Genomic DNA, 13656 nt, shown 5'->3' on the forward strand with positions numbered 1-13656 from the left:
CCAATCTCTCTTCCTCACTGCAGTGCCATCGCGTACCCCTAGGGCTACACGTACCCCCATTTGAGAAACACCGTTGTAGAAAAAACCTGACTAAAACAGTTAATAGAGTTTCTCTCTATGGCATGTCATCATCATTCTTTTGTATTTGTATTTTATTCAAATGAATTCGCAACAAAGGAATTCTGCCCTTGACACCAAGGTATCAACTAAGAATCCATCCTTGGTTCTCATTCCTTTCAGATGATTAAACAGTGAATTCACTGAGCCTCCCTCGGCTCTTTTTAAACAATGGAAAAGGTGTGTGTGCGTTTTTAGATTTTAGTGCAGAGCTATACACCGCTGCAGACGAAAAAGAAGGAGACATCAAAAGCAAAGAAACTGTCTAAAGCTGGGAAAACACATCACTGAGTAATGGCTGTAATAAGACGATAAACAGTGTGAGAACTATCTCTGTCTGCCCCCTTATTTCTCTTTTCTTTCTTTTTTTTTTCTTTTTTTTTTTTGCAACTTCTGTCATTGTGCACGAATGAAAAAAACAAAAAAAAGAAAAGAAAAAAAAAGGCTTAGAGCCTTTTCCACAAACGGGTATTTTTAATTCTAAAGCGAGGGATTGGTCACAGTTGGTGTCATTAGCATGAGGAGCCGTATAAAGCCCCCACTGCGGAGACGAGCTGTGTAGAAGGCGAGGCAACAAGCTTGTGTCTGTGTGTCTGTGTCTGTGTGTCTGTGTGTGTGTGTATGTCTCTCTCTCTCTCTCTCTCTCTTTCTGTATGTGTGTGTGTGCGTAAAAGGAACTTTCACTTTACGCACACCTCATAAAGGCTGCAGCTGGATGGAAAGCAGGCTCCTGAGGTTCAGCTCACACTGAGAGAAGGAGAGTCACATCCAAACATGGCAGGACGACATTTAAAAACTTTTTGGCATCGGCGGATTTTAATATTCTTCGTTTATTATGTTTTCTTTGCGTCCTGGGCTGAGTCGGAGGGAAATACCATCAGATATCAGACCAGGGAGGAGGACGCACCAGGTACGGTGGTCGGAAACCTTGCCAAGGACATGTCCTTGAGCCAGACTCATTCCTCCAAGACCAATTTCAGGATGATGAAGCAGTTCAACGCCTCATTTATCAGGGTAAGAGAGAGCGATGGGGAGCTCTCAGTGGGGGAGCGCATCGACCGGGAGAGGATCTGCAGACACACTCCTCAGTGTCTCATCACTTTTGACGTGGTGAATTTCTCCAAAGATCGCTACAAGTTGGTTCACGTGGAGGTGGAAATAAAAGACATCAATGACAACTCTCCTGAGTTTCCGCACCGGGAGTCTGTGGTGGAGATCTCTGAGAACGCAGCGGTGGGCTCCCGGGTCCCATTGGATCCGGCTGTGGACGCTGATATCGGCTCAAACTACATCCAAAGCTATCAGATCTCTGTCAATAGTCACTTTACTATTGATGTGCTCACTAGAGCTGATGGGGTTAAATATGCGGAACTAGTTTTAATGAAAGAGCTGGACCGGGAGACCCAGTCCTCATATGGAGTGGAGCTGGTGGCCACAGACGGAGGAAACCCGTTCAGATCAGGCTCGACAAAGATAACCATCAAAGTGACTGATTTTAACGACAACAGCCCCGTTTTTGACCAGAACAGTTTTTCAGTCAGTTTGCCAGAGGACGCACCGGTTGGCACTGTTATTTTGGACTTGAACGCAGTTGATGCGGACGAGGGATTGAACGGAGAGGTGGTGTACGGATTTGGAAAACAAGTTTCTCATGAGATCCGAGAACTTTTCCAAGTGGATAATAAATCCGGTCGATTGTCCCTCAGGAATCCTGTGGATTTCGAGGACAAAAGCACGTATGAGATAGACGTGCAGGCGACAGACCTGGGCGCAAACCCGTCCCCCTCCGTGTGCAAGATCATAATCCACGTCACCGATGTTAATGACAATGGCCCAGAAATAAGCATCACCCCTATGACCTCCATCAGCACCGGCATCGCCTACATCAGTGAGTCTGCAGACAAGGACAGTCTGGTGGCGCTGATCAGCACCTCGGACAGAGACTCTGGCATCAACAGCCAGGTCCACTGCACTTTATACGGACACGATCATTTCAAACTCCGACAGGCTTACGAGGACAGCTACATGATAGTGACAGCAGCTGCTCTGGACAGAGAGAGGATCAGTGAGTACAACCTGACAGTCATGGCTGAGGATTTCGGGTCACCTCCACTGAGAAAAATCACCCAGTACACAATCAGACTCAGTGACGAGAACGACAACGTCCCTCATTTCGCCAGAGCTGTCCATGAAGTTTCAGTGGTAGAAAACAATGCCCCGGGTGCTTATATCACCACGGTGGAAGCCAGCGATGCTGATTTGGGCAACAATGGGAAAATCACCTACAGACTAGTGGACAGTGTTGTCATGGGATCCCCAGTCAACACCTTTGTGTCTCTTAATTCGGTGTCTGGCTCCATATACGCCCTAAGAAGTTTTAATCATGAGGTAATGAAGCAGCTAGATATACATATTCAAGCGAGCGATGGGGGGTCACCACAGCTGCAGAGCACAGCTGTCATCAGATTAAAAATATTGGATCAGAATGACAACTATCCATCCATCATAGAGCCCCCACTTTACAAGGGCTCTGCAGAGGTTTTCCTGCCCAAAGACGCACCCGCGGGTTACGTGGTCACCCAGTTAAAGGCCACAGATGCTGACGAAGGCATAAACGCACAGCTGTCCTTCAAAATCACAGAGGGGGGACATCTGGGCTTCTCTATTAACAAAGACACGGGGAAGGTGCACGTGAGCAGACAGCTGACGTATGATCTCACAGACACCGTCAAAGTCACCGTGTCCGTCTGCGACAAAGGATCCCCTCCTCTCACCTCCACAGCTATCATCCACTTTAGTTTCATAGAAGGAACTCTGGCCAGTTTTCCGTCCTTGGCTGAAGACAGCAGCGAGGAGCCCTTTGAGTGGGACACATCCATAGCCATTATCATTGTCCTTGCAGGGAGCTGTTCTGTCCTCCTATTGGCTATTATTCTAATTACAACTATCTGTAGCCGGAGGAGAAAAGATAGAAGGGATGGAGGGTGTGATGAAAAAGAAGACGTACCAAATGTTGAGAATGTGGAGAGTGATCAGATCGATTCACTGATAGCCAACCACAAAGGGAAAGTTTTTGATAACCATCCATATCCAGAAAAGCCTCCAATGACCAGCAGCAACACAACGGAGGTGAGCTGCGAGGAAAGCAGTCAGACGGCAGGCGTCTTTGAGCCTAACGCTAAAATCATGGAGAGTAAATTAAAGGTACGCATTTCAAAAAAACAATCCAAATCCAGTTTGTGAGCTATAATTTGTCTTTTGTGTGACTTTTTCCTCATGTTTTCGCTTCCTTACAGGGATATTCTACTCTGCCAGGGTATGGAAAAGAAACCCTTCGACCGATAACGATATGGAAGGGCAATTCTTTCACAACCATCTCAGCCAGAGACCCTCACATCAGTGGCAAGGACAGTGGCAAAGGGGACAGTGACTTCAATGACAGTGACTCTGACATAAGTGGAGATGTGCACAAAAAAGAGTCGCCACCAACACACAGTGAGTTTCATAAATATATATAAATATAAAAAATTAAAAAAAAAATCAACAAAAGCAAATGTGTAGGGAAGGGAAATCACATTCCAGTACATAACGGCTGTGTTCACACTTTAGTAACCTCCTTTAGTTTGATATATATGTTTAATTATAGTACAACAACTCAACACACACAAAGGCACTGGGTACAGATGAATTATGAATGGCCTGACTTGAGCTCACGGGGATCGTTTATTTTCCAGGGGAGCCAGTAACTGTATTCATATTGCACACTGACAGAAGTGCTATTTTTCACAGGTCTGTGGGCATGTACAAGCGAGTGCAAAGTGCTGGGACACTCAGACCGATGCTGGAGCCCTTCAGCTACAAGGCCCAACACGAGCCTGGCCTCCGGACCTCATCTGTCCACATTTTCCAGGACAGCCTCGCTTCCCCGTGACGGCAGGAGGGAAAACTACTACCCAGCTCAGCTCCCTAAAGCCAACCCTTTGCAGAGCGTTTATGAACAGGTCCAACACCAGGAGTTTGATTATATCTTGGTTGGCCCAGCAACGCCAGCCAGAATACAAGAGACTGATGAAATATCCATTCCTGAATATACAAACTCTTAAAATGTCCTTAAAGAAGACTCATATTGGTGTTTTGTCTTTTTACTGTACAGTACTTTTATTCTTCATTGAAAATGTTGGATTGTTGCTGTTTTGTAGTGTAATGTGACTTTTGGCTTATATGAGGCTGTTCATTGTATTATGTGTAATATGGGCAAGATTTTTTTACATTTATAATATATATTTTTCATATTGACTCATTGTATAGAAGAATTTTATTATGGATTTCTATGAGCATGTGTTACTACTGTATTTAAGGGCATGACCAATGAATTCTAAGGCTAGAAATGGCCTCCTTATGTGGGAAACAATCAGTGTGAAAACAAAAAAAACACAAAAAAAAACAAGGTTTTTGGTCGACGATATCACATTGTTGCACAAATAAAAGGTTGAAGAAAAGGAAAAAAAGACAATGTTTTGCTTTTTAATAAGAGTTAAAATGTCTCTATCTGGCTTACAGGATTAAGCGTTTATTTATTTATGTTTAAATGTAGCAGCAATTGTCCTGAGGAAGCATTCATGAGGCACACAGAATAACCATAATTACCAAACTGAATGCATTTCATTTGACTTAAAGCCTCCTAAGCTGCAGTCGATAGAATGAGCCCCGTCTAACAAAAATTGATCTTTTTTTTTATTGTATACAGTGAAGTTACTGTGCCTGCCTCCATTTTCAGGCAGCTATTGCTTACCTCATCAAGTGCTCCCACAATAACATTGTTCAAAGGTCAAAAAAAAATCTGTACCTTTCATAATTGCCTTCCAGCTTACCAATTATACAGAAAATGTGATTTAATCGGTTTCCAAGCAACAGCGGCGCTGCGTGTTATTATTCAGCTTCATATAATGTTCTTCCTTATTATGCTGTGATAAAGGTGATGCAACCTTGAGTACAAAACATTCTTTCTCATAGTCAAATCATCAAATTGACAAATAACCCATGAGTCTGTATAGTTGAGTGGAAGGAATCAGAAAAAAATAAATAAAAAATCATTATCTTTTGTGTGCACAATGTAGCAGAAACATAAACACTGCCAAAAACCTGCAGAAAACTTTTAGTGAGAAGCATGCTAGTGACCTCAAACTATTATATGTGTGTTTTTCAACAAAGGGAAACCTAAAAAATCTCTGACAAGAGGCTGATTTGATAGGTTGTATATTTTTTTCCTCCAGCAATCACTGAGTGAAAGGTCAGACAACAGCGTTTCTCCAAAGCACTGCATCACCGCTTGTCATGCTGGACTCGAGCCAGTATCCCATGAGGTCAGAGCTGCTTCAAAAGTCTTGATTTAGTTTGATACCGCCGGGTGGTCACTTTGCTCTAGGCAACTTGGGCACACAAGTAACATTCAGACGACGTACTTGGCCACCATGATATCTATGAAAATATTCAACTCGTGTCGGTGACACCTTGGAGTCGAATGGCTTTCAGGTAGATAGCTCGACTCCTTTAGAAAGATTTAGAGAGAATATTATAGGAGAAATAATTAACAAAGTGTACACTGCAAATACACAAGTTGAATCCTGCACAAATTTTAAGAAACACCATTATAAAAATGGATTAAAACACTCCCAGAATCTTCTGAGGGTAAGGTATTAGGAATCATATCAGAGGCTTTGATATTTGTGTAGGATTTACAAATCTTTAATTTGGAATCATTACGGATGGTATGAGCACAAATGACGCTTATCTTTTGAACATTTTATTGGCAGCAAGTGAAAAAGCCATCACAAAATGCTTGCTCCAGAAAAATAGCTCTGCTATTGCCCTCTTTGGTAACATTGTTCAGCAGCTGCATACCTTAGAGCAAACTATTCTTTAAGCGGTGTGTATATTCAGCCACTGAAGTGGACCAACACTGATTATTAGGTGACTGTCATAGAACTTAGAACTGTAATTCATCTCAAGGTACAGCCCCCCTTTTAAAAAAATAAAATAAATAAATGAATAAATAATTCAATGTAATTACATGTGGGCGCACGGTTGCTTAGTGGTTAGCACGTCCGCCTCACAGCAAGAAGGTCCTGGGTTCAAGCCCTGGGGTGGACTTGGGTCCTTTCTGTGTGGAGTTTGCATGTTCTCCCCGTGCTGCGTGGGTTTCCTCCAGGTACTCCGGCTTCCTCCCACAATCCAAAAACATGACTGTAAGGTTGATTGGAGTCTCTAAATTGCCCATAGGAGTGAATGAGAATGAGTGGTTGTCTGTGTCTGTGTTGCCCTGTGATGGACTGGCGCCCTGTCCAGGGTGTACCCCCGCCAAGCGCCCCATGAGAGCCGGAAATTGGCACCGGCAGACCCCCGCGACCCTGTTAAGCGGGTATGAAAATGGATGGATGGATGGATGTAATTACATTTTCATTTTTTTGGTTTTGTTTTTTTTATCTGTGTTGATACTGACAATATTCTCATTACTTTTTGTTTTTTTTTATTGAAATGTTTCTTTAAAAAATGTTATAAATAAAAAGTAAAAAATGAAATAAAAGCTGTGCCAAAATAGTACATCTTAGATCTTTAATAGCATAATTAATCCGGTTCTGATGATTTTACTGTCAGTCTTTTTAGTCTTTGTTCACAATATACTGTAAAGCAGGGGAATCAAACATTTTTTCTTTTTTAATTCAGGGTCAAATTTAAATTTCTTTCGACAATGTGGAGATTAAAATTGACCATCATGCCATCATGTGATACAAGCAGGGAACTGTGAGCCCTGAATACCCCTGATACTGCTACTATATTAGTTGGAAATGTACACAATGTTTCATGTTTTCACTGTCATTTTTATTTCTCCCTGTGGGCCGAATTGGATGCACTAAAGGACCAAATTTGGCCCCCGGGGCCTTGAGAGTGGCACATCAACTACTCCTGCTATGATTGTGATAGGTGAGGTTCTTATTGTTGGTACTGTGTTAAAGCTATATGCATCCATTGCTGGCTCAGTACCTGTGGAAAGTCAGAGATGGAAATGTTTGTGTCAACAAAGAACTGCTGGGTTTATTATATTTCCTCTCCTTGAGCACAAACCTGCGAGTGAGCATGAGGAGGATGTTTTTTGTGGAAAAATAGATCCAAAGTTGTTGTAAATTTTTCTGCTAAAAATACATTTTGTTGAGGGCGATGCCTCATCGAAAAAGAAAATGACATATTCAACTTCATACCACATTTTTTATATCCAGGAAGGCAGCTTTTATTTTGAGAAAGCTTGTACTGTTTATTTGTGTTCTAATGAGCTCACCTGTAGGGCAAACATCTCCATCAAGGTCTACGACAACATTCCCTGTGGTGCTTTACTCCAAATCTCAGTGTGGTGAAACTACAGAGGATTCTGTTTTCTGAAAATGAAAAAAACAAAAAAAACAAAAAAAATAAAGAAATAAAAACGATTTTTCTCAGAAATAGCATAAACACAAAGCAGCTTGTTCTGTCTGTTTGCCACAGCAGGGTTTACACAACTTGACTAATCAGTCATTTCATCATCCCTCTTTGAATGCCACCACGTTTATAATGTTCGTTACAGCATGAACATCAATAGGGAGCTGTGGGAGGGCTTTGGTGAAATTGATTCCGACAACAATCTGCGAGAGATTGAGAACTGAGAGTGGAGGAGATTTATGATTTTCAGACAGTGTGTGAGTTTGTCCTTGTTTTTACATTTTTCAGGTAAAGGCTCTGCGGAGACCCTTTGTGTAACGTAGCAAAGCTGTGAGTGTAACCATGACATCTCTGTAATTTGGTGGAGTAAATAACTAAAATCCACAACAATGGAGGTGGCGAATACTGTATAAAGTCCCAAATCAAAGCCAAACCTGCCACAAAGATGAATTCATCCTTGTGAGCTTTGATATGGATTGCAGCTAAACGACACTAAGCTCCAGAGCAGGAAAATATAAATATTTGTGGGAAACTTTCATTTTTAAACGATACTGCATGTACGACAAGGTTCTTCTGTTCTGCTGCTTTCAGGTAGATCTCTCCATCACATCCATCCATCTGATTATTAAGAAAATCAAGACTTTGTTGCTAAAAGAACTTGAGTCACAAAAACCCTTTTTTGTTGTTAAACCGAGACTCTGTAACAAACTGGCGTTGTAATCTTTCTTGCCTTAAGAGCTAACTTTAGTTGCATAGCTTTCAGTACCGCTTGCAGCTTCGTACTGTACATATTGTAAACAGGAGGCCTTGAGCCAACACAGAACTGTCAGAGCTTCCCGTCTGTCCCTGAAAATTATTAATTATAGAGATAATAAATGTGGGACTCTTCTTTGGATGTCCCATGCAATTTTAAACTGTGTGACAATAAAACCTGAGAGCATTTCTACTGACTATGTACAGTACGTAGGGGTGGACTGGCCATATGACATACTCTGTGGGTCATCGACCCAAAATGGGCCATTCTGATATGCTATTTTTTTTTTTTGAAGAGCGATTGGAGGCAGGCATGGTAACAAGTGGCCAGAAATGGTCCAAAAGTGTCAAAAAAGGAGTGAAAAGTTAGTAAAATTGGCCAAAAACCAGTCACAAGTGACCAAAAATGGGCAAACAAACTAGTATGTAATGGAAAAGTGTGGCTTGAATGGGCAAATTTTGGCAAAGAATAGTGAAAAAGGGCAAAAATGTGAAACAAAAAGAGGCAAAATGTAGGAAAAAATTAAACAAGTGGTATTTATTGAGCAAAAGTTAGCTTATTTGGATGAAAAGTGGGTAAATAAAGTAAGGAAAGGACAAAAATTGGATGAAAGTGTCAAAAACTTACAAAAGTTGACAAAAAATATGAAAAAAAGGGATATTTATTGGCAAAAGGAAGTCGAAGTCTGAAACAAGTGTCAAAAGATGCAAACATAAATAATAATACTTAAGACATAAAGAGCCACATGTTGAGCATCACTGACTTAATAATGGCTTCTATATGGTAATGGACTGGTTTGGACAGAAAATGCCAGGACTGGATTTTTGTTCCAATCCACCCCTGAAAGCACGTGATACATTTCTTTACTTAGCACCAATCTTCTAAAAATATTCAATCCAGGTCCAGTTCCCACTGAATGCACCTCAATCAGTGAAACTGACTGTAATAAGTTGTGTGTTTTTTTGTTTAACACATATCACCTATACACACGTGTTTCACAACAAAACAAAGACCGAACAGTGATTTGTTCATTGATTTATATCATATGTCCTGAAATATCACTACCAAGAGCAATACTGTGAATATGAAACCATTACCTTATTAAAATGATACTCAATTCAATTAAATTCAACCTTATTTACATAGCGATAATTACACGAGTCATCTTGTAACGCCAAAATATGAAACTCTTAAGAAAAAAACCCAACAATTCCACATTAAAGTACATCAGATACAGTGGGGAGGAAGAAAACCTCCCTTTGAACAGGAATGAATCTCCATCAGAACCAGGCTCAGAGGTAGCAGCCATCTCCTCACCTTCTTAAAACACTCATGGTGTGTTTAGATGTGTTGCATCTTTTCATTTTCCTCTAACTCATCCTTAATCGTGATCACCTCCCATCTCTTTGAGCAAAACTCGCGGGAAAAAAAATGAATGTCTCGTCGAAAAACACTTGAGCATGATGAACATACACTGTGTTTAAAGTGTTTAAAGCTGAACATCAAAAAAGACTCACAGATTCTTGTATTAAAAAAGAATGATCATGAAATATGCAAGGCTGCTTGATATCATACTGCTGCTAATTCAATTATTTAGGACGCCTGAGACAGCTCCAGCTATGTAGGATTGAGCTCTGAGGACATGAATGGCATCTTGAGAATGTTGACCCAATACTATTGCCTCTTGCGGCAGCTGTAACAGATGGGGAAAGGAGAAAGAACGATGCAAAACCAGCCAAACAGCAGTTTAACATGCAGGAGTTTGGGGCGGCTGCTGAGGAGAGAGAACCAGTGAGTTAAACAGAGCAGACTTCCAGATGAGGAGGAGGGTGGGGTGGGGGCAGTATCCCGAAAAGCCCCATCCTTTAAGCAGCAGCAACTTCGTCAACAACACTGTTTATGATAAACAGGACTCAAGAGTGGGTGAATATTTAATTAATTGTCAAGAGGCGCATTCTGAGGCTCGAAACTACCCTCGCAGAAGTGAAGTTTCCCCCTGTTGGAGATACTTTTCCAAATCTCTGAATAACACATGCTTGGAAAACAGCTTTGTTAGGATGATTCCACCCAAATCACACATTAAAGTGTGTTAACTCAGTTAAACGGACGCATACGGCTGCTCTTGTTGCTGGTAAGGTGTCATTATGGAAGTTTTTGACAATAGGTCACAAAGTTAATTTCTGCCATTTAAATTTAATGAACTCATGTGAAAACTCCCTTTGATCATGAAAATGCATGTTGGCTTGGAGTGCAGGAGTCACGAGCTCTGGGGGTGAGACGTATTTGGGAAAATTGACTTGCAAATAAGTAAATGAATAAATGAAGTATAATTTTTAATATGTATAACATTCAATGGTTTATACCACCAACTCCATGATTTGCCCTACTTTTCTATGACATTATTAATACTGTGTTAGCTCAACTGTCACTTGTAGGTTGTTTAGCATCAGGCGTGGCCAACTCGAGGGCCGGGGGCCAATGCAGCCCTCGCTCTAATTTTGTGCGGCCCCGAAAGTAAACGCTCAAAATGGCTTTGAAAAAAATAAAAAATAAATAAATAAATAATCATTCAAAATGACAAAAAACACACAATGATTACCAAAAACTCTCAAAATGCCAACAACCCCACCAACCACCCCCACCCCCCCCCCCCCCCCCCCCCCCCAAAAAAAAAAGAAATTTGAAAAATATATACAAAATGAAAAAAAATCACACAATGACAAGAAAAACACACTAAACAGCAACAAAATTACACAAAGGCGAGTCCAAAATCAGAAACTTACAAAAAATATACATAAAGATGACTCAAAAAATACAAAATGACCACATAAATGCACAAAGTGACTCCTAACACACAAAATGATAACTAACAAAATGGCAGGAAAATACACAAAAAAACATTGAAGGCAACAAAAATACACAAGACGACAGCAAAAATGCGTAAAACATAAGCAAAATAAACAAAACGACTAAAGAACAACACAAACAGAGACCAAAAACACACAAAACAACCACAAAATGAGAGACAAAAATCATACAAAAACATTTGTTTTTTACTTCAATAATGAACAGATTTTTTTTTTTTTTTTTTCTAAATGTTGACATGAATATTGTATTGAAATGAATGAACTGTATTTATTAAATATGATTGTTATCAGATTGTCACACATTTTATGGCGAATGTGTAAAAAATTGCCTAACATTTATGGGATGTCTTTATGCAAATGTTTTCCCCCAAAAAACCTTTAAAAACCCTACTTATATGCAAATATTCATTTTCTAAGTCTGATGACTAAATTCTGCCAGACAGATGCACGTGCGAGCGCAATATGCAGATTATTTATAACACATCAGCGAACGTTAGCATTTGTCATCATTATAGCATACTTCTTCACACACTTTCAAAAGTGACTGCGTTCCTGTTCACAGCGACAAATTTGCAAATGAACGCATTCATTTTTTTTTTGCACCAAAGCACTGTACTGTGTTTAATGGTTAGTGTGGGACCAAATCCAAAGGCAGCCTCAGAAGGATCATGTACCTCTTTGACTAAACAGACTTCAATAAATTCTAATTACAGTAAATGCTGAGCTTTGATGTTGATGTTTTTTATGTTGCGTGTTGTTTCCATGGTTCCACCGGGTGTTTTTCTGATAAAACTGAAGTGACAGCAATGGTTGCCTTAACTTCCTTTCACAGCTTCAAATCAGTTTGAGGGCAAAACAATCTGTTCACACTGACATCTGCATTGATGTGAACTAATGTGAGATGAGTGTTGTAGAAATGATGGAAAATGTTTCCACAAAAGTGACATTTTTTTATTAAATAAATAAATCAACGTGTATTCCAATGAAAAGAGAGAGAGAGGCACAAATGCTTAGCAGGCGAACGGAATACAATCACACAGGCAGACTTCCTCATGTGCAGCTGCTATTGGAGCTTAAGGTGCAGGCTTTTCAGAATAACACATAATCAAAAGAAATCTGATTACAATCTCTACAGCCAAATGCCAACTTTCTAAATAATTGAAAGAAGCCATGTTGTGATCAAAATGATTTCACAGAGGGCGATCCAGGCACATCAAATTACAACAGATGTGAAATTGCACCATATCTGCCACCAAAGCCGCATTGAAACTCTGAAGCAGTGCGGGGATACAACACAAAGAGATGCTTGTCTCTGTGCTTGGAGATTTTTTTCCCCTGGTTTTCATGGGGGTAGAGGTGCTTATCACATCTGTGGTGCTGATAAGACGGCCTCTGTGCTTCCGTAGGCTTTATAATATTAATCCCTCTCCCACGTCTGCAGATACACTTAAAGGAAGGTGACAAGCATGACATATCCAGGACCTCCTGATGGCTCGTGCTCTAGAGTGCAGCCACTAAAAGAGCCCCAAGTACCCTCAAGTGATGTAAATTTGCAAGGGGAGTCCAATTTCCATCACAGCGCTGTCACCGCCATGGTCATTAAACTAAATCATCCCGCTGTGTGTCACACAGCTCTCATTTTAAAGTCTTCTCAGTAATGGAGTTATACTTGGACTGCAGATTGCAACATAACAGTGTAAGTCTGACCTGACAGCAGCTGTAAGGTTATCCTGCACATTCCTTAATTACACAAAACTGCAAGAAAACAACACAAATCGAGAATATTGGCATTTCCTGAAGGAAAAGCAAGTGAGGATGCAGGTGCCGGCAGAGCGTCATTGAACACTGCATTAGCATTAGCCTAGCATTAGCCTAGCATTAGCCTAGCATTAACCTAGCATTAGCCTAGCATTACCATTAGCATTGGCCTAGCAATAGTATTAGCCTCGCATTAACATGGAAATAGCATTTGCTAGCATTACGTAGCATTCGCATTAGCTAGCATTAACCTAGCAATAGTATTTACTAGCATTAGCCTAGTATTACCATTAACATTAGCCTAGCAATAGCATTAATCTAGCAATAGCATTAGCCTCGCATTAACATGGAAATAGCATTTGCTAGCATTACGTAGCATTCGCATTAGCTAGCATTAACCTAGCAATAGTATTTACTAGCATTAGCCTAGTATTACCATTAACATTAGCCTAGCAATAGCATTAATCTAGCAATAGCATTAGCCTAAGAATAACATTAGCCTAGCATTAAGTAGCATTAGCATTAACCTAGCATTAACCTAGTAATAATATTAGCTAGCATTAGCCTAGCATTAACTAGCATTAGCATTAACTTAGCTATAGTATTTGCTTGGACTAGCCTAGCATTATCTTGCATTAGCATTAGCCTAGCATTAGCCTAGCATTAACCGAACATTAACCTAGCATTAAC

At 40.5% G+C, this 13656-nt stretch overlaps 1 protein-coding gene across 1 annotated transcript; it reads left to right on the plus strand.

Annotated features, from left to right (window-relative positions):
- The first annotated feature begins 694 nt into the window (after nucleotides 1-694).
- On the plus strand, nucleotides 695-4616 carry LOC114455676 (protocadherin 8). Its single transcript, XM_028437057.1, has 3 exons — nucleotides 695-3321; nucleotides 3414-3612; nucleotides 3907-4616. The coding sequence occupies exons 1-3, from the start codon at nucleotides 892-894 to the stop codon at nucleotides 4218-4220; spliced, it is 2943 nt and encodes a 980-aa protein (XP_028292858.1). The 5' UTR covers nucleotides 695-891; the 3' UTR covers nucleotides 4221-4616.
- Nucleotides 4617-13656: the final 9040 nt, after the last annotated feature.

The sequence above is a fragment of the Gouania willdenowi genome, chromosome 21, assembly GCF_900634775.1.
Source record: "Gouania willdenowi chromosome 21, fGouWil2.1, whole genome shotgun sequence".
Lineage (NCBI taxonomy): Eukaryota > Metazoa > Chordata > Actinopteri > Blenniiformes > Gobiesocidae > Gouania > Gouania willdenowi.

Excerpts from the sequence above, each read along its gene's own strand:
- LOC114455676 (XM_028437057.1), top strand. The coding sequence starts at position 892 with ATGGCAGGACGACATTTAAAAACTTTTTGGCATCGGCGGATTTTAATA. Across the intron at positions 3,322-3,413 it reads TCATGGAGAGTAAATTAAAG|GGATATTCTACTCTGCCAGG; the intron begins GTACGCATTTCA and ends GCTTCCTTACAG. Across the intron at positions 3,613-3,906 it reads AGAGTCGCCACCAACACACA|GTCTGTGGGCATGTACAAGC; the intron begins GTGAGTTTCATA and ends TATTTTTCACAG.